Source organism: Gigantopelta aegis, chromosome 6 (assembly GCF_016097555.1).
Source record: "Gigantopelta aegis isolate Gae_Host chromosome 6, Gae_host_genome, whole genome shotgun sequence".
Lineage (NCBI taxonomy): Eukaryota > Metazoa > Mollusca > Gastropoda > Neomphalida > Peltospiridae > Gigantopelta > Gigantopelta aegis.
In genome coordinates this window covers 29919871-29943022 of record NC_054704.1, presented here as the reverse complement: position 1 = coordinate 29943022, position 23152 = coordinate 29919871, and the positions used below count along the sequence as shown (strand labels likewise).

The 23152-nt window shown below is 38.8% G+C and overlaps 1 protein-coding gene across 1 annotated transcript in view; it reads left to right on the top strand.

The window, feature by feature from the left end:
- LOC121375724 (tyrosine-protein kinase SRK2-like) overlaps positions 1-23152 on the top strand; it is a 31577-nt gene that overhangs the window by 4020 nt on the left and 4405 nt on the right. Inside the window, exons 2-10 of the mRNA XM_041503324.1 lie at positions 710-878; positions 3556-3664; positions 7085-7192; positions 7975-8066; positions 9383-9541; positions 11229-11375; positions 14091-14353; positions 18201-18357; positions 21530-21661. Coding sequence (XP_041359258.1) covers positions 740-878; positions 3556-3664; positions 7085-7192; positions 7975-8066; positions 9383-9541; positions 11229-11375; positions 14091-14353; positions 18201-18357; positions 21530-21661 — 1306 coding nt within the window. The 5' untranslated portion in view covers positions 710-739. The remainder of the gene's footprint in view (positions 1-709; positions 879-3555; positions 3665-7084; positions 7193-7974; positions 8067-9382; positions 9542-11228; positions 11376-14090; positions 14354-18200; positions 18358-21529; positions 21662-23152) is intronic.

The following is a 23152-nucleotide window of genomic DNA, read 5'->3' as shown; positions in this document are numbered from 1 at the left end:
TCCGGTTTTGAGAGGTTTCACTATACTTTGTCTGGATTCACTTTCAGTCTTTACAAATTGTCCAGGTCAGTGAAAGATAGTTATATAGTTACATCCTCATTCACATTTTATTGAAACAAATGCCCATTAAAAGCTGTTGTGAACAGGATTTGGGGTTTGGCAATTTTGAAGGGGAGATTTGGTTTCAGTGGTACATAGGTCTAATCCAAGGGCCATGGTATTGACAAGACTTTTATACGTTCATCTTCCATGTTTCGTGTTATGGTAGTGAAAGATAGTTATATGTTTATATCCTCATTCGCATTTTATTGAAACAAATGCTCTTTAAAAGCTTTTGTGAACTGGATTTGGGTTTTGGCAATTTTGGAGTGGGGGGGGGGAGGGGGGGGGGGTGTTATAACCATGCACATGTTTACATTTGCATCTGCCCCTACTGGTTTACTGTACTGACGTGGAATCCTGAGTCTGCACATGGATGGATGGATGGGTGGATCTGAATACGTCTAAGATGGCAGCTTACTAATGTTAGATATCTGTGGGATGCAGTGCTTTAGGGTAGAGGAATGTTACACTGATGGTTAGTTGCTGTGTCAGATATAACACAGACGTCAAGGAAGGTAATAAGATCTTCCCTGCATTACCCATTATAAATTGAACGCTCGAGTGGTGTTATTATTATTAATAATTATGTTTCATTGTTTACCTGTAGGGAAAGAGGTAGTTCTTGTTACAAGTCAACATGGGAAAACGTTTGTCAAAAAGGAAGAAACCCACTCCACAACTACCGAATGCTGATGAAGTTAATACGCCAAGACCATCCATCGACAACAATGCATTATCAAAGAACAGGGTTTTACCACCTGTTCCTGAAGATCCAGGTATAAAAAAGACATTTTATACAAACAGCACATATACAGACACAGACATTGATACGCATACACAGCTAGATACAGACATTAAGATGCAAACAGACGCCGACAGAGACATTCATACAGACACAGATAGACACTAATACAGACACAAAGACAGGCACTGGTACAGCCACCGATACAGAACCAGACAGTGATACAGACATGAAGACGCGTACATTGATGTATGCAGAGACATTGATACAGAGAGTCACATATAATGATATACAGCCAGATACAGACACATACATCGGTACAGGTACAAACACATGCATTGCTTCAAACCCAGGTATTGACACAGCCACAAAGACAATGATACAGATATACATACGAGTTTATACAGACATAGACACAGGCCCATACTTTGATACAGAGACAAAGACAATGATACAGGCAGGATACAGATACAATGATACAGACATAGACATACGAGTAGATACAGACATAGATACAGGCCCATGCTTTGATACAGACACAAAAGAAAGAAAGAAATGTTTTATTTAACAACGCACTCAACACATTTTATTTACGGTTATATGGCGTCAGACATATGGTTAAGGACCACACATATTTTGAGAGGAAACCCGCTGTCGCCACTACATGGGCTACTCTTTCCGATTAGCAGCAAGGGATCTTTTATTTGCGCTTCCCACAGGCAGGATAGCACAAACCATGGCCTTTGTTGAACCAGTTATGGATCACTGGTCGGTGCAAGTGGATTACACCTACCCATTGAGCCTTGCGGAGCACTCACTCAGGGTTTGGAGTCGGTATCTGGATTAAAAAGCCCATGCCTCGACTGGGATCCGAACCCAGTACCTACCAACCTGTAGACCGATGGCCTAACCACGATGCAACCGAGGCCGGTGATAATACAGACACAAAGACAATGGTACAGACATAGACATACGAGTATATACAGACATAGACACAGGCCCATACTTTGATACAGACACAAAGACAATGATACAGGCAGGACACAGATACAATGATACAGACATAGACATACGAGTAGATACAGACATAGACAGAGACCCATATTTTTATACAGACACAAAGACAATGGTACAGACATATGCATACGAGTAGATACAGACATAGATACAGGCCCATGCTTTGATATAGACACAAAGACAATGGTACAGACATAGACATACGAGTATATACAGACATAGACACAGGTCCATACTTTGATACAGACACAAAGACAGTGGTACAGACATAGGCATATGAGTAGATACAGACATAGACACAGGCCCGTACTTTGATGCAAACACAAAAACAATGGTACAGACATAGGCATGCGAGTAGATACAGACATAGACACAGGCCCATACTTTCATACAGACTCAAAGACAATGACACAGACATAGGCATACAAATATATATAGACATAGACACATACTCATACTTTGATACAGACACAAAGACAATGGTACAGACATACTCATAGACATACGAGTAGATATAGACATAGACACAGACTCATACTTTGATACAGACACAAAGACAATGGTACAGGCATAGACATAAAGTAGATATAGACACAGACACAGACCCATAATTTGATACAGACACAAAGACAATGGTACAGACATAGACACACGAGTAGATACCTACAATGACACAGGCCCATACTTTGATACAGACACAGACTCTGCCACAGACATACAAACGCACATACATTGATGTATCAGAGGTGTTTAGTTTGTTATTTCTTATGAATGAAAGTCTCCGTTAAACGTATTTAATCGATTGTCGATTCTTTATACCAAACATATTCAAAACCAAGTATTAAGTAAATATTTAATTTGGCAAAGCCATTTAGGAGTATTCTGATATTTCAACATATATCCATGTGATAGTGTATGTATGTGTGTGTGCGCATGTGTGTGTGCGCGCGCGCGCATGTGTTAGTGTGTGTGTGTGTGTGTCTGTGTACATGTTCCAATAGACATTCAAGGTAGTGTATACCGTTGGGTTTTTTATATACCAGTTATGGAATAGTTGTTTGTTTTTTGTCAGGTACACATTTCCACACGTGGTTAGGATCGCGGTTATTTCCCGTTTTGTCTATTTTTTTCACAACTGACATATCTAAGGCCGTGGAATGTGCTGTCCTGAATGGGAAGTACCGGCTTCAGTGGCGTCGTGGTTAGGCCATCGGTCTACAGGCTGGTAGGTACTGGGTTCGGATCCCAGTCGAGGCATGGTATTTTTAATCCAGATACCGACTCCAAACCCTGAGTGAGTGCTCCGCAAGGCTCAATGGGTAGGTGTAAACCACTTGCACCGACCAGTGATCCATAACTGGTTCAACAAAGGTCATCGTTTGTGCTATCCTGCCTGTGGGAAGCGCAAATAAAAGATCCCTTGCTGTTAATCGAAAAGAGTAGCCCATGTAGTGCCGACAGCGGGTTTCCTTTCAAAATCTGTGTGGTCCTTAACCATATATCTGACGCCATATAACCGTAAATAAAATGTGTTGAGTGCGTCGTTAAATAAAACATTTCTTTCTTTCTTGGAATGGGAAGTGTATATAAAAGATCCCTTGCTGCCATCCAAAGGCCATGCCGTGACAACGGGTGTCATCACTAGCTGTTGATTTGACTAAACGATGGTCTTGTTCTGATCATTCTCTTTTTAGTTATTTCGTCTGGACGGACTCGTTATTTTGCACAGTACGACTTTGACGCTATCAACGACGACGACTTATCTTTCGTGAAGGGAGATAAATTAGAAATCGAAGACTCGTGGTAACGTATTCAATTGACGGGGAGAAGGGAGGTCTATTTTATTTGGTTGGTTTTTTGTTTTGTTTAGTTGGATTTTTGTTGGGGTGGTGGGGTGGTGGGGAGGTTGGGGGGTGCGGGTTGTGTGTTGTTTTGATTCTTTTTTGTTGTTGTTCGTTTCGTGGTGGGGTTGGGTTTTTGTTGTTGTTGTGGGGTGGTTTTTTTATGGGGGGGGTTGTGGTGGTGGTGGTGATGGTGGTGGTGGTGGTTTTGTTTACAGTGGATAGGGGGATCGTTTGTTGTTTTTTTATGTTTTTTATGTTGTTGTTTTTTTGTTTTTTTTAAATTTGTTAAATGTATGAACGTGCGTCTGAGAAATAACAGTTAAGGAGACGGGCTCTAGTCTATTTTTAAGGTTATTTCCCTGTTTTAACATCACAGACTCTCATTTCACTCTGGGGCGGGACGTAACCCAGTGATAAACCACTCGCTTGATGCGCGATCGGTCTAGGATCGATCCCCGTCGCTGGGCCCATTAGGTTATTTCTCGTCCCAGCCAGTGCACCACGATTGGTATATCAAAGGCCGAATGAATAAATCAATGTGCTCTAGTGGTGTCGTTAAACAAAAACAAACTTTTAAAACTCATTTCACTCTATTGTAACTTTATTAAAATGCGTTACAGGTTTATAGATTATCCAAACTTAGTGTCCATTTTCACAGGATGAAACTAGGGTCTGCGCTTTTAAATGCACTACTAACCCTAGATATTGAGCAGGTTTCTATCGTTAACATTACTTACGCCATTTTATTTAAATGCACTACTAACCCAAGTTATTGAGCAGGTTTCTATCGTTAACATTACTTACGCCATTTTATTTAAATGCACTACTAACCCTAGTTATTGAGCAGGTTTCTATCGTTAACATTACTTACGCCATTTTATTTAAATGCACTACTAACCCTAGATATTGAGCAGGTTTCTATCGTTAACATTACTGACGCCATTTTATTTAAATGCACTACTAACCCTAGTTATTGAGCAGGTTTCTATCGTTAACATTACTTACGCCATTTTATTTAAATGCACTGCTAACCCTAGATATTGAGCAGGTTTCTATCGTTAACATTACTTACGCCATTTTATTTAAATGCACTGCTAACCCTAGTTATTGAGCAGGTTTCTATCGTTAACATTACTTACGCCATTTTATTTAAATGCACTGCTAACCCAAGTTATTGAGCAGGTTTCTATCGTTAACATTACTTACGCCATTTTATTTAAATGCACTACTAACCCTAGATATTGAGCAGGTTTCTATCGTTAACATTACTTACGCCATTTTATTTAAATGCACTACTAACCCTAGATATTGAGCAGGTTTCTATCGTTAACATTACTGACACCATTTTATTTAAATGCACTACTAACCCTAGATATTGAGCAGGTTTCTATCGTTAACATTACTGACACCATTTTATTTAAATGCACTACTAACCCTAGATATTGAGCAGGTTTCTATCGTTAACATTACTGACGCCATTTTATTTAAATGCACTGCTAACCCTAGTTATTGAGCAGGTTTCTATCGTTAACATTACTTACGCCATTTTATTTAAATGCACTGCTAACCCAAGTTATTGAGCAGGTTTCTATCGTTAACATTACTTACGCCATTTTATTTAAATGCACTACTAACCCTAGATATTGAGCAGGTTTCTATCGTTAACATTACTTACGCCATTTTATTTAAATGCACTACTAACCCTAGATATTGAGCAGGTTTCTATCGTTAACATTACTGACACCATTTTATTTAAATGCACTACTAACCCTAGATATTGAGCAGGTTTCTATCGTTAACATTACTGACGCCATTTTATTTAAATGCACTACTAACCCTAGTTATTGAGCAGGTTTCTATCGTTAACATTACTGACGCCATTTTATTTAAATGCACTACTAACCCTAGATATTGAGCAGGTTTCTATCGTTAACATTACTTACACCATTTTATTTAAATGCACTACTAACCCTAGATATTGAGCAGGTTTCTATCGTTAACATTACTTACGCCATTTTATTTAAATGCACTACTAACCCTAGTTATTGAGCAGGTTTCTATCGTTAACATTACTTACGCCATTTTATTTAAATGCACTACTAACCCTAGTTATTGAGCAGGTTTCTATCGTTAACATTACTTACGCCATTTTATTTAAATGCACTACTAGCCCTAGTTATTGAGCAGGTTTCTATCGTTAACATTACTGACGCCATTTTATTTAAATGCACTACTAACCCTAGTTATTGAGCAGGTTTCTATCGTTAACATTACTGACGCCATTTTATTTAAATGCACTACTAACCCTAGTTATTGAGCAGGTTTCTATCGTTAACATTACTGACGCCATTTTATTTAAATGCACTACTAACCCTAGATATTGAGCAGGTTTCTATCGTTAACATTACTGACGCCATTTTATTTAAATGCACTACTAACCCTAGATATTGAGCAGGTTTCTATCGTTAACATTACTGACGCCATTTTATTTAAATGCACTACTAACCCTAGATATTGAGCAGGTTTCTATCGTTAACATTACTGACGCCATTTTATTTAAATGCACTACTAACCCTAGATATTGAGCAGGTTTCTATCGTTAACATTACTGACGCCATTTTATTTAAATGCACTACTAACCCTAGATATTGAGCAGGTTTCTATCGTTAACATTACTTACACCATTTTATTTAAATGCACTACTAACCCTAGATATTGAGCAGGTTTCTATCGTTAACATTACTGACACCATTTTATTTAAATGCACTACTAACCCTAGTTATTGAGCAGGTTTCTATCGTTAACATTACTTACGCCATTTTATTTAAATGCACTACTAACCCTAGTTATTGAGCAGGTTTCTATCGTTAACATTACTTACGCCATTTTATTTAAATGCACTACTAACCCTAGATATTGAGCAGGTTTCTATCGTTAACATTACTTACGCCATTTTATTTAAATGCACTACTAACCCTAGATATTGAGCAGGTTTCTATCGTTAACATTACTTACACCATTTTATTTAAATGCACTACTAACCCAAGTTATTGAGCAGGTTTCTATCGTTAACATTACTTACGCCATTTTATTTAAATATTAATTTTGTCAAATCCAGAATATTTCTAGTCGTCTTCGTGTTCGTACTAGCTCAAAATACATTTTATAGGAAATTTGAAAAGTAACGTACGTGGGAAACTAAAGACAGTGACGTTGAGTAAACAACAGTTTCAGTTTTGTTGTTAATTAGTATGTAATATTAACATATACTATTGTTAAATAATCAATTAATTTCAAGTTGATTGATTGAACGTTTTTTTTCTTCAGGCTATATTAAGTAAGTATGTTTGTAATATAAATTTCTTGTTGTCGATTTTAGCATAGAAGAAGGAGACTGGTGGACTGCAACGAATGTAAGGACTGGGAAAACGGGATTCGTACCATGCAACTATATATGTAAAGATGACAACTCGCCGGAAGCTCAAGAGTAAGGTCACATTTACGATTTAAAAACACAATAACGGAAATATGTTTAATCTGGAAATATATAAAATAAACCTTCTGGTTTTTGTTAAGAAATGTATTTCGTCTTCAACACCCTGATTACATAAACAACATAATCTATCTTTTCTCTCAACTTTCCTATATCATCCCGTTTCTATTTCTAGTCTGTGAGCACAAATGCTTGATCTTGTAATTGCCTGTCTAAAATTTGCCCGTCTAACATCCACTCTGGGTGAGACCCGATACCCTGTGAGATCTCTACCATGTAGGCTACTTACTAGCCTTTGGGACGTTGCCCAGTGGGAAAGTGCGTGCCTGATGCGTGGTCGGTCGAGAATAGATCCCCGTCGGTGGGCACATTGCATGGCTATTTCTCTTTCCAGTGCACGAACACTGGTATATCAAAGACCTTGGTACGTGCTATCCTGTCTGTGGTAGGGTGCATATAACACATATCGTACTATTAATGAACAAATATAGCGGTTTTCTCTCTAAGATTGTATGTCAGAATTACGAAATGTTTGACATCCAATACCTCTAAATGCTCTAGTGGTGTCGTTAAAGAAAACAAACATTAACTTTAGACATATGTCTTAAGTTAACGAGTAAGACACCAAGGTACCAACATTGATCAGTTTTGATATGCTCTCTGCTACCATTTCAAAAATGTCTCAACCGAAACTTTTATTTGAGGCTGTACAAGTCGACGTATTATGATTATATGGTTATACTGTGATTGTTATTTCACAACCAATACACTTACAGGTGGTGGTGGAATGTCGATCGCTCAGAAACCATGAAACAGTTGATGCTACCAGGAACGGAATTTGGAGTCTTCATAGTCAGACCTTCCGCTGGTAAGGATTGATACCATACTGGATACCAAAAGAAACGCAAATCCTGGTTCAGGCACGGCGGAAGCAAGTAGACATGGGGGGGGGGCTGACTGAGACCGAGGGCGCAAAGCAAAGTTTCTAGGTAATTCGGGGGTATGCTTTCCCGTAAAATCTTGAAAACTAGATGCTCTGAAATGTAATTTCCTGCATTCTACAAGTAAAATTCATCTCTGCCTTAAGATTTACGACCAATAATATGTTTTATTCAGAATTATTGGGGGAGACTATCACTAGCCATAGGGGGTGGGGCTACCATAATCTAGAAGTCCTGGACAATATGCTGAGATATAATACATTAGTGCTATGTCAGGTTAGAAGTTACAAAATGGAAGCGTTAAGTATAGATAGAGAAGATAATTGTATATGGAGGAAGAGGGCTTGCCAAGTTGTGTCCCCACCCCCCACCCCCCACCCCCCAACCCCCGGGTTTCAGGTACATTCACTATGTCACTGATATTGGGCACTTAAGTCCTTGACCATTTTATTTATCTGTTTTGGTGTATGTTTAAAACTTAATAGTATGATGTTATATCAGTTTTAACATTATTTTTTAGAAGCCCTGGAAATGACATTTTCTAGAGTACCCTCAAATACTGGTGACAAATGAGTAGTGGATACTAAGATTTTCACCGTTATCAGTTAGTTTCATGTTCAGGACATATGAAGTCGTCTAAAAACATAATGTAGTGGAGGTGGGGATGGGGGTTCTTTACTATGACACTAAAAAAGTATATTGGGCACTTACAGTCCTGTAATTCTTTTTAATGTTATGTGAATTGGTGTAGGTTTAAAACTTAATAATATAATGTTATATCAGTTTTAACATTATGTTTGGGTTTTTTTTAGAAGCCCTACAAAATGTACATAAATATGGCCGATTATGACCTGACGTCAACAAAAAAGCAGGGGGAAAAGGATATTTTCTAGTGTACTCTCAGACACTAGTGACAAATGAGTAGTGGGTCCCAAGTTTTTCACTGTTTCCACTTGGTTTCATGTTCAGAACATATTAGGGCGTCTGAAAAAAACATAATGTAGTAGAGTGGGGGGGGGGGGGGGCATGAGGACACTATGTAGCCCATGGTCTAAATGAATGATTGGTATGCATCTCTATAATGAATAAGGCTAAAACTGATATAACATCATATTATTAAGTTTTAAACCTATACCAATTCACATAACATAATTGGTTTCCTTTTCGCTAAAACGGACTGAAATTAGCCGTTTGCTAAAACAATGTGCAGAGTTGTCCTAAAACAATGTTACCTTCGTTTCAGACCTGAAGTCATATGCTTTGTCTGTCCGGTTCGAAGACAGTGCTACAAAGGACCCGTGTATCAGGCACTATAAGATCAAACAACTGGATAACGGTGGATTTTACATCTCTCCAAAAAGACAGTTTACTGATATGGTCACACTGGTGGAACATTACCAACGTGAGTACATGTTACCATGGTTACACTGCGGTATTAGCAAAATCGGTACATTTTATCATGGTTTAACAAAGTCGTTACCGTGGGATATTAGTAAAGACAATAAAACGTTCAGTGCTAATAGTAAAACCGTACCAAATCGAGTGTGTGTCTTAATGGTGAATATATGATAAAGGTTTAAAGTTTGTTTTGTTTAACGACACCACTAGAGCACATTTATTTATTTATTATTGGCATACATTTGGTAATTCTGACATAGTCTTTGAGAAGAAACCTGCTATATTTTCCCATTAGTAGCAAGAGATATTTTATTATATACACACCATTCCACAAACAGGATATCACATACCACAGCCTTTGATATACCTTGTGGTACACTGGGTGGAACTAGAAATGGCCCAATGGGTTGGAAAAATTTTGTTTTGTTTAACGACACCACTAGAACACATTCATTTATTAATCATCGGCTATTAGATGTCAAACATTTTGTAATGTTCACAGAGTCTAAGAAAGGGAATCTGCTACATTTTTGTTTCCAACAATTAATGTAATTTTTATTTATTATCCATTTTTAGAGAAATAAGGTCCTTAAATCCGTGACAGTATGCCTTTAACGAATGTATAAATATATATTTTTTAAATCTTCTCCTGGTCACAGGTGTTATATTAAAGGGACTGTCCGGATTTTGCAGCCATTGTAAGATGTTTCTGATTAATAGATCCTTTTTGGCGACTAAGCACAAATTAAATAAATTTTCTTGTTTAGAATATCAATGTCTGTATATCCAGTGTGTTGGTGGTCGTCTGCTAATGTTTGTAGCAGCCATTGTTCATTTTATTTTGTTATATATATTTTTCGTACGTACATGTATAAAATGATTGGAAGATAAAATCCGATTTGGGCTACTACAAACATTAGGATGACAACAAACCACTTTGTTTATACAGATACTGATATTCTAAGCATGAAATATTTTTAATATGTAACTGTACTCATTAAACATGCTTCGAATGACGAAGGCCTACACATGTTATAATGAAAGCAAAGTCAGGATAGCCCCTTTAATGAAACCAGTTAATGACCACACTAACATTTAAAAACCAAAGCAATCCACACATTCATTGTGCCATGCTGGGCGTGAGTTGGTGAAATATCGCCACCATTTGTACAAAATATGAAAGCCACTCGTGTTAAAGGATTCGAGAGTAAAATATTAAAAAGCAAATAGCCGAAGTTTAGCAAAACTTTAAAGGTACAGACCCTAGTTTTTACACACTAAGGCATATTTTCCACCTAGACTAGTTTCAACCCGTAAAAATGCACCCTGTCTCGTACGCTTATGATTGGACGATCCGGGCGTTGACAAAGCTAATTAAAGTAAATTGTTTCATTAAAACGATAATTTTAAGAAACTGCATTCGGAAATTCAAAATAATATAGTCCATTTAACGGTCCAGTGGCTACCATTCACGTGTAATGAAACAATAACGTTAACACCATTACCGTTGGATTGTGCACATTATAGTTTGCAGAAGATAAGTCCGACATAACTTTCTTTTGAAAATAGTTAAGTAATAGTCACAGGTGTTCGGTCGTCTAGTAATAGTTTTAATAATAGTGTGTTTGAGTGTCGGCGTTCATTCATATATTAAATGTTGATTGATTGATTGATTTTTGTTTTGACAAAAGAAAATGGCGATGGTTTGTGTTGCAAACTGCGAAAAGCGTGTCCTAAAACAGCGCCGTTGGTTCATTTTCGAGATCTGGAGGTCGAGAGACATAAAGTAGAACTGTCAGTCAAACTCGGTCATGGTTGTTTCGGAGAAGTGTTCAAAGGTAAGTGATTTTTCTTGTCTGTCTGTCTGTCTGTCTGTCTGTCTGTTGGTGCGCAATATGTCGATTATAAATATGTCAGTCTGGCTTTCTGTCGGTTAATCCATCTGACTGTATTCTGTATGACTAAATAATGTCTAAAATATAGAACACTAATAGATACACGTGGATTTACAGCATGGACGTATGTATGATTATAAATGTATGTATGTATGTATGTAAGTATATATATATATATATATATATATATATATATATATATATATATATAGTGAAACCTTTCTAAACCGGACACCCTCAGGACAAAGTAAAATGACTGGTTTTAAAAGGTATCCGGTTTAGAGAGGTTCTCTCCTGCACAGATATTTAAAAAGGGGCCATGAAAAACATCCGGTTTCGAGGGAATTTCGGTTTACAGAGGGTCCAGTTTTGAGAGGTTTCACTGTATATATATATATATACTGAACAGCATTGAAAACGCACCACCAAGAAATGTTTGGATTTCGAAAAGAATACCTGAGCAATAAATGTTTTTGTTGTGAACAGCAATAGATGGATGATTGATAATGACAACAAACAAAAAAGGATGCACAATCATTGATTAGTTTTAATTCATCTATGTATGAAAGACACATGGGGTCACAGTGAAAAGTCAGTGGCGCGTATGACCACCATCTGCAGCAACACGAGCCATGCAACGTCTTCTTGTCTCGTAACACGTCGTTGGCTTGGACGTGGACGGTCCCTGATGGTTCTTTCTGCTGGTATCTTCTGTGGAGTCTAGTGATTGTTGAATGGTGGCATCCAAACCGCTTTGCCATTACTCTACTCGAAATGCCGACTTGAAGCATGCCTAAGGCACGTTCACGTTCCTCAGTTGTCAACCTTGCCATCACTTGTTTAACGTTCCCTCAAAGACTACTACATAAATGAAAGTGGATTTCAGATACCATATTTTATAGCCCCAATCAGCATGATTTGCACATTCAGTTTACGTTTTTCATGCTATTATTCAGTATTATTATATATATATATTTATATATACACATGTATACATGTAGGTAGGTAGGTAGGTAGGTAGGCAGGTATGATTTATTAACTCATACTGACAGTATGTATGTATGTATGTATGTATGTATGTATGTATAGTTCAGGGCCGTTCCATGGTCAAAATCCTAGGGGGGGGGGGGTTACTACTTTTTATAAACAAATGAAACACTATACAAATTAAACCCTGAGATGTGTATGCTATTTTCTGGAGTAAAACAAAGTAAGATTCTCAGGGGGTCAAATGTCCCCCTGCCCCCCCGGAGGGTACGGCCCTGTAGTTGGTTGGTTGGTTGGTTGGATGCTTGCGTACGTGCGTGCGTGTTAATGTATGTATATACATATGATTATAGTGTGTGTGTGCGCGTGCGTGTGCGTGCGTGCACGTGCATGTGTGTGTGTGTGTGTGTGTGTGTGAAATGTTCGTTTGTTTAACAACCCCACATTGATTTATTAATTGTCGGCTGTTTGATGTATGTGTTGCAAACATTTGGTAATTTTTGACACGTTTGCTACATTTCCCCAGTTAGTAGTACTAGTAAGGGATCTTTTAAATGAATTTTCCCAGATTCAGGATAGCACATACCATGGGCTATATGATCAGAGAATATGTCCACTGAGGTGGTTGGATCCTATGACGCGAGCATTTCAGGCGAACGTTCTACCGACTGATCTAGATACCGCCCCGAATGTGTAAACTTAACTGTGCATAACAGTCTGTGCGAAAGTGCATATAAAATTTGTTTTGTTTAACGACACCACTAGAACACATTAATGTATTAATCATCGGCTATTGGATGCCAAACATTTGGTAATTTTGAATTATAGCCTTTGAGAGGTAGCCCGCTATACTTTTCCATTATTAGCGAGGGATCTTTTATATACTCCATCCCAGACATGGGCGTGATTTGACGGTAATGTACCCTATTCTGGATTGTATATTTACACAATATTGCTTAACGGTCTGTGGGAAAGTGCATATAAAATATTAGGATATTAGGAAAAATGTAGCTGGTTTCCTCTGATGAGCCCATTGGGCTATTTCTCGCTTCAGCCAGTGCACCAAGACTGGTATATCAAAGGCAGTGGTATGTGTTATCCTGTCTGTGGGATGGTGCATATAAAAGATCCCTTCTTGCTAATCGAAAAGATTAGTGCATGAAGTTGCGACAGCGGGTTTCCTCTCTATATATCTGTGTGGTCCTTAACCATATGTCCGACGCCATATAACCGTAATTAAAATGTGTTGAGTGCGTCGTTAAATAAAACATTGTTTCCTTCCTTCCTCTGATGATGACTACAAGTCAAAATTACCAAATGTTTGACATCCACTAGCCGATGATTAATAAATCAATGTTCTCCAGTGGTGTCGTTAAACAAAACAAACTTTAACCATTCCAGACAAGATAGAACATACCACGGCTTTTGATATACTAGTCGTGGTGCACTAACTGGAACGACGGGAATCGATCCTAGACCGACTGGGCATCTGGCGAGCTCTTTACCACTGGGCATCTGGCGAGCTCTTTACCACTGGGCATCTGGCGAGCTCTTTACCACTGGGTTATGTCCCGCCACAATGTGAATATAAAAGATCCCTTGCTGCTAATCCTTTCATTTTAACATTTAACAATTTAACATTTAACTGTACAAAATTCATTGGGGTTACAGGTAGACTCCATAACTCACTAGACGTTGCTATAAAGACGCTAAAACCCGGAACGATGACGCCTGATGCATTTCTGAGCGAGGCGAAAATCATGCACAAACTGCGTCACCCGAAACTCGTTCAGCTGATGGCGGTGTGCTCGGACAGCGAGCCCATCTACATCATTACAGAACTGATGACGAACGGGGCGCTGCTAGACTACCTGAGGAAGGAAGACAATCGGAAAACCATCACGTTCCCACGGATAACTGACATGGCGTGCCAGGTAGCTTAAAAAAAACTTGTTAATGGCAACACACACACACACACACACACACACACACACACACACACAAAGACAGACACTGTCACACGCACACACACCATACACAATCACTCATACATACACACACACACACACACACACACACAGAGACAGGAACACACACACACACATACACTCATACACACACAGACACACACACACACACACACATAGAGAGACAATCACACAAACTCTCTCTCTCACACACACACAATCACTCATACACACACACACACACAAACACTGACTTACACTCATACCCACACAGAGACAGACATACACATACACACACGCACACTCACATACACTCTCTCACACACACACATACATAATCACTCACACACACACACACTCACACGCACGCACACACACACACTTACATACACACACACACACATACACACACACACACAAAAAGAGACACACACACAGACACATACACACAGACAAACAGACAGACACACACGCACGCACACACACACACTTACATACACCCACACATACACACACACACACAAAAACAGACACACACACAGACACATACACACAGACAAACAGACACACACACACACACACATACATAATCACTCACACACACACACACACTCACACGCACGCACACACACACACACTTACATACACCCACACACACATACACACACACACACACACACACAAAAACAGACACACACACAGACACATACACACAGACAAACAGACAGACACACACACACACACACACACACACACACAGACAGACAGACGCAGAGATATAGCAGTAGCTGGGGGTGGGGTGACCTGCCAATTTTATATAAATTCGCTTTTAAACTGGAAATGCTAAATGTTCAGAGTAAGGAAGAGGGGGCATTGTAGCGCACGTTTCTTACAAGTAAAACGAAATCATCCATTTGTAACGCAGTTTTAATTTTGAAGTGTGCTACACGAATTTCGAAAACTCGAACTCCCTCAAATTCGAACTATTTCGTCGTCCTCTTCAAATTCGAGTTATCGAAGGTTGACGTGCGATAACATTTTAAAGACATACGACTGGCTGCTCCTAGGTGATGACCAGGGCCCGTGCTTGTGAAACTTTAGAGTCCAGACTCAATCTCTAATGACGTCACACGCATACGATTTGTTTGGCGTTGCCATGGCATTAGTGTCTCAGACTCTATTAGAGATGAGTCTAGACTCCAAACGTGTTATAAGCACCAGGCCAGGTCACCAATGCCATACCATCGAATGAAAAATAAACCCAAAAACCCGGTCGAATCGATCACTCCGTGACGTACAAGATAACCTGAAATGGACTTGTTTGTGAAAAACTATAATCGCAAGGGCCGTAAATAGGTTTTCGTTTGAAAAGGCATTTAAATGTATTTTAAAACTGGGTTTTTTAGGATATGTAAGAAATAGAATACAACATTTGTGTCTGTTAGATACCATTTATCTTACAGCTCCTGTAAGATCAATGGTATCTAAAGAACACTCATGTAATATTCTCTATATATCATCAGGGTTTACTTGCCTGCTCACTTTGTATGATAAACAGAGGATATTTCATGTCTTTTGTCAAATATGATTTATATCTCATCGAGTGAAGTTTGCAATCATATCTCACGAGTCGTGCTTGCGCGACGAGTGTGATATAATTGCAAACTTCACGAGATGATATAAATCATATTTGATAAAAAAAACAAAAAACAAACAAACATGAAATTTTCTATTAATTATATAACTTTTGGCAATTTACCTTTATTTTTTAAAATGCCAGCAGCAAAATAGTTCCGGCTTTCTTACAGTGAAGATAACTCTTTCTACAGTGACGATAACACATTTTGGAGTGAAATTGAGAAATTTTCACTCTAAAATGTGTTATCGTCGCTGAGGACTCTCAGTCGAACTAGCAATGAAGTTGGACGTAATTTCGTGCGCTCTCGACTTACCCCCCCACCTGGGGGGATTGATGGCTAGCTATGGCTTGCTGCTAGAGTACCGCGTCGCGTACACCGGGTCACGGGCAACCGTGACTTTGGTATATGGGGACGCGGCTACAGCCAAGAGGAAGAGAACAAGGAAGAGGAAACGTGCGCCAGGGGCGGCTCAGGCGGGGACAAAGCTGACGGCTCAACCGCCAGCGGCGGTCCCGTCTGCGTCGCCGCCCCCACCACGACCAATCCGGACGGAGCGACAGGAGGCGACTCGCCAACCAGCCGCACCGACTGTGCAGATGCGGGAAGTGGAGCAGCCAACCAGTGCACCGCGACCAGCGTCACCTGTTCCCACTCGTCGTTCGTCTGCGTCGAGACCCCCACCCACGGGGGACTCCGCGACGGCGACTCTGGATGTTGGGGCTGTCAAGAGGAAGGCCGTGACCCCCCCCCCCCCCCCCCCCCCCGGGGGACCAACCAGCCAAGACGCGGCCTTCTACTTCCTCTTCGGGTGACTGGAGAGTGGCAGCGCGGAAGATCAAAGGCCAGTACTTTAAGTACTTGGTGGGAGACGTCACGGACCCCGACAGACTGCCAGGCGGGGTCTACGAGGAAAACTTCAAGACGTTTCCCGATGGCCACCAGGTCGCCATCCACACGATCAAACTACGGGGAGTGGAAGCTATTGTAGTGACGTCGCGCCGGGATGATCTTTACCGACAGGGATTCCTCAGCCATGACATGGATAACAACACCATCCACAGAATCATGAAGATCGTCACCGGCGCCCAGTACCCACAGATGGTCCACTGCCTTAGCACCCACAGCTACAGGAGACTGGTGCCTCACTTTGAGGAGAGGAACATCATCACCTCCCCGTAGATGCTGTGCACCCAAACGGCCTTAACGATGCCACTCGCGTGGACATATGGATCGGACTTTAAACTTTTAGATCTGAGTTCAAAATTTTATGTCGAAATTACTTCTTTTTTTTAAATATTATTAAATAGTCCGATCCTCTCTTCTTTCTCTTATTTAATTTTGGACTGTCCTTCTAAAATGCTCCAAATTATATGAATATTCGACCGAGCAGTCAATTCTTTTTTTATTTTTGGCTTGTAACCTTTTTATTTTTTTTAATTTTATCTATTAACTTCTTTACTAATTGCTATTTTCAAAATTCTGCCCAGTTTCAACCCCCCCCCCCCCCCCCCCCCCCCCCCCCCCCCCCCTCCATCCCGAGTCAGGCCACCGATCTTATCGGAGGTCGGACTCGGGATGGACGTGTTCGAAACCCTAGTGGTATATGGGCACGTTAAACTAGTTATCATCATCATCGTCGCTGAGTGACTGATAACACTTTTATTTCACTGATATTTTAAGATATTTCACTAAATGTTATATAATAATATCGTGCTTTTTCTTATATTACAGACAACTCATGTACACCTCTCTACATGGGCTGTGTTTGTAAATGAGGTATAGAAACAAATATGGTTTCTTTAGTTTTAAAAAGAAAAACAGAAGAAGAAATGAATCGACTACACTGGGTTTCTTGGTCAATGCAGAGTGAGGTGTGCATCACAGCACTCCGACACCCTCCCCTACCCCACCCATCCCCGACTTAGATTTAATATAATTTACCTCAGCTCAGCATGTGGCTAATTGGTTAGTATTTATTTAATCATTATTTTATTTTATTTTATTTATTTTATTTATTTTATTTATTTTATTTATTTTATAATTTTACCTGTGCATATGATAATGCATATAAAATTGTACAATGGTGATATTAAATAGGCTTATTAGACACACAAAACATTCTAACAGATGTGCATATTGTCCTAATACAGTTAGTACATCTTATTTTCGTTTAGATTGCAGACGGAATGGTTTTTCTTGAGTCACACAACTTTGTTCATCGAGACTTGCGGGCAGCAAACGTTTTAGTCGGAAGTCGTATGGAAGTGAAGGTGGCTGATTTTGGACTGTCGAGAATATTGGAAGATGATGACATTTACGAGGCCCATGAAAGTAAGTTACGTATAGTCAGTCCCAGCCTCCATGAACAATGTGGGGTTTTTTTTTGTCTTTTTTGTAAATAATTACAGTTTGGTTTGACGTAAGAAAAAAGTACAAATGTTTTGGAAATAACAAAAACGAACCACTATGTTTGTGTGCAATTTAGAAAACGATCGTCTCAGAAATAAATTATAGTACAAATACCTTAGTAAGGAAACAGCACTCTATGGGAAGGATTATAAATGAACAAACCTCCAACAGAGAAACTGCAGTCGGAATTTAAAAATAATTAATAGTCGAAATTAACGGATTAGTGGCAACATTTCCCCTTTATATGTAAAGAAAAATAACAATACCAGAAAGTGTACTTAAAATAATGAATATACAAAAGGGTGGAAAATTCTACTTGCAAAATATAATGTGGGTTAATTTAAGTATAAACGTTTTAACTCATCAATTAAACTAAACTAAATAAATGACTGAACAAATTAGCGAGGTACCAAATGCAAGAATTAAAAAACTAGAATAAGTAGGGGAAGGGGTTGTAGTGAAAACCCCAAACGAATCAGCGCACACTAATAAAGAGTATTCTCCAGTTATAGACTAAAAGAAATGAATGTTTAACGACACCCCAGCACGAAAAATACATCGGCTATTGGGATACTATAGACTAAAAGGGAATTTTTAAAATAAAAATGATATTTTGTCTAAAGTTTCTGGAGATGCATGTGTCCCCTTCGTACAGTCCTGCTGACACATAAATTGCTTTATAAGATATTGTACTTCAATTAACATATGTTGTGAAAACATTCCATACGTTCTTCATGTATACGTATTCCATACTCGTGCAATCACGCTATTCTCTCTCTCTCTATCTCTCTCTCTCTCTCTCTCTCTCTCTCTCTCTCTCTCTCTCTCTCTCTCTCTCTCTCTCTCTCTCTCTCTCTCTGTCCCATCTCACACCACCTCCTAATGCAAATGGCTAACACAACTACAGTTAAAACTTGTTTCTCACTATCAAGGTTAACTGCTTTCGTGTCATATAGTAAGTATCACCATGTTTAATACATTGTAGGCCGCAGGGTTGAAAATTAACATGAAAGCCATGGTCTCCAGCAGGGCCAGTTGAAGACAAATCTTACTGGCCCTTTTCAAATTCAACTAGCCCTCCAATTATCACATTGTAATTTAAATGCACAGCCAAAATCAAAACTAGAATATTCTTTGTTGAATAATAATCATGTGCTCACCGTATATAGTCTGTTTCCTTCATAAGGAAACCGATGAATTGGCATGCAACTTCATAATGAATACAGTTAAAATTCATATAAAAGCATATTATTAAGTTTTAAACCTATACCAACTCAAATAAAAAAAATTGAAAAAAAGGAAAGAAATCCAGTATAAATAAAAATAAATCTTTACAAATTACCATTAAATTATGATGATTAAATCTCATTTTTAATACAGGGGTGAAAACAAAATGCTAGAACAGCCGAGGTATACAGCTTGACTTGCATTGCAATACAAAGAGAATAAAGGTAGAACTGCGCGTGCTTTAGTATATAAACCTAGTCTCGGGGTGGCAGTCCTCTTTGTGACGATGCAAGAAGGGGTACAATCTCCGGTATCGGATTTCCTCGGGAATGGACGAAGCTTGCACACGTGTGCGTTTAATTTGGATATTGTAAATGTTACAGTTCTAGGCTACTAATAAAATAAATATCAAAAGAAAAATAAATCTGTAAAAATCCCCAAAACATTTTACCAAAAAATAATAATGTACTTCGTTATTTTATTACATAGCATAACAGTGTACTTATTGTTTATTACAGTAATATTTGAACAGTTATGTCATTATGTAAATCTTGGTGTCAAGACTTTAGATCTGATATGTTCTTATTTAATGCAAATCGCTTACATTTTTAATACAGGGGTGAAAACAAAATGCTAGAACAGCCGAGGTATACAGCTTGACTTGCATTGCAATACAAAGAGAATAAAGGTAGAACTGCGCGTGCTTTAGTATATAAACCTAGTCTTGGGGTGACAGTCCTCTTTGTGACGATGCAAGAAGGGGTACAATCTCCGGTATCGGATTTCCTCGGGAATGGACGAAGCTTGCACACGTGTGCGTTTAATTTGGATATTGTAAATGTTACAGTTCTAGGCTACTAATAAAATAAATATCAAAAGAAAAATAAATCTGTAAAAAAACCCAAAACATTTTACCAAAAAATAATAATGTACTTCGTTATTTTATTACATAGCATAACGGTGTACTTATTGTTTATTACAGTAATATTTGAACAGTTATGTCATTATGTAAATCTTGGTGTCAAGACTTTAGATCTGATATGTTCTTATTTAATGCAAATCGCTTAAATTTAAAACAATATCGACAACGACAATCAGTTAACTGTCCTTTGGAATACGCCCTGGGCTGTAGTAATGGAAAAGGTCATTGTTATTCGAATATATGCGCACGCGCTCACGTTAGTGTGAGTTAAAACTACAAGATAGATTTTGATTTTGTTCCAGAATAAAGTAAGTTAATTAAACATGATTCTTTTTCACCATAACATTGCATAACAATTGGCAAATAGTGGCTCTACTAGATAATTATGGCGTATTCAGTCCATTCTAATAAGCCGACATGCAATGTCTTCAATACGTTTTGAGCTCTATTTTTAGAAGTTGAATCTGGCGCTGTTAAAATATAGAGCATGTTCTATGTCTTCTGCTGCTGTAGTTAGCGCCAACACAGACGCGATGTGTTTTGTCACATTCGATTCAGTTTTAGTGTCTTTGTTCTTTAACTGGTACCATACTCGCCAGACCCTAATATCGATGATCGCCTAACGGACTACCTTTGTAAAATTCTTGGTCGGCCATAGCCAATAAAGGTCGCCATGGGCGACCGGGCAACTGCTAATTTTTAACCCTGTAAGGCCTACAATTTAAACAAGTCAGAGGCTCTCACTCCGAGAGTCAGTTTCGCCAATACTATACTTGTATATGATCTAGATTACAGATTGCAGCCAGCGGAAATCAATGAATGGCATGTCATGTAAAACAAAATAACCACTGGACTGTCTAATCTAAATTATTAATTATATAAAATATACACGATGGTTTAACTTTAATATTATAGAGATGTATAGGTTTATCTTTTGGCTTTCAGATACCAAGTTTCCTATTAAATGGACGTCACCAGAAGCTGCATTAAACAGAAAATTTTCTGTGAAATCCGACGTTTGGTCTTTCGGAATTCTGTTGTATGAATTAGTCACCCTCGGTGCTACCCCGTATCCAGGTTTGTTTCCTGATCGTTTTTATTTCCAGATCGTTTTGTTTCATTTAAGTAGAAATAAAATACTGATCATTGATGCCGCATGTTTGATCGGGGATTCTAGAGCTATATCAGGACACTTCTAAGTGTGGAGGTAAATGTTATTTTGATATTGAAAGGATTGAACCAACAAATTCGAGTTATTGGTAGTTCGAGACAAACTACAGTTTTACGACGTCAAGATATTCCAGTCTGGTTATGAACCCTTCCCATAATGTGGTGTTTTACATGCTTGACATCTTGTGCCGTCGTTGGAACAGACATGTGAACAGAAACACGATACTAACAGAAATAATATTCTCCCTGCTACACAGTGAAGGAAGGAAGGAAATGTTTTATTTAACGACACACTCAACATATTTTATTTACGGTTATATGGCATCAGACATATAGTTAAGGACCACACAGATATAGAGACAGTACACCCGCTGTCGCCACTTCATGGGCTACTCTTTTCAATTAGTAGCAAGAGATCTTGTATATGCACCATCTCACAAAGAGGATAGTACATACCAAGGCCTTTGTTACACCAGTTGTGGAGCACTGGCTGGAACAAAAAATAGCCCAAGGAGGGCTACACAATGATGGCGTGCGTATTCGACCCACGTACGGAAATTTAAGTAACATGAACGAATGATATTCAACAGTTAAATATTACAAATTTGTATTTTAGAAGAATTTTAAACAGCTGTGAATGTTTGTTTGTTTGTTTATAGTTATGTTCGTGCTTATATCCAATTAAGGTTCAAGCACGCTGTCCTGGACACATACACCTCAGCTATTTAGGCTGTCTGTCCAGCACAGTAGGTTACCGACTCCAAACCCTGAGTGAGTGCTCAGCAAGGCTCAATTGGTAGGTGTAAACCACTTGCACCGACCAGTGATCCATAACTGGTTCAACAAAGGCCATGGTTTGTGCTATCCTGCCTGTGGGAAGCGCAAATAAAAGATCCCTTGCTGCCAGTCGGAAAGAGTAGCCGATGTAGTGGCGACAGCGGGTTTCCTCTCAAAATCTGTGTGGTCCTTAACCATATGTCTGATGCCATATAACCGTAAATAAAATGTGTTGAGTGCGTCGTTAAATAAAACATTTCTTTCTTTCTTTCATGGACATTAGGCTACGCCGACATTTTTTTCATTTTTGTGTGTGTGTAACAATAAAAGGGCACCAATCATATACACACAATACACAATACACAACGAACATCCTGGAATAACGACGCATGACGTTACTGCATATTCGTATGTCCGTAATGGTCCTGTTAAATATTGTTAACGGTACATGTTTGAATAGCTCGAGTGTCCTCTAGCCCTCCCATGTTAATATGACAACATAGAGAGGGCTAGAGGATACCCGAGCTAATGTTTGAAATGCAGCTGGCTCCAGTCCACAAAAGTCTCTAAAAGAGCCATTTTTAGCTGGAGAAGACTATATAACTGCTCCCAGATTATTTT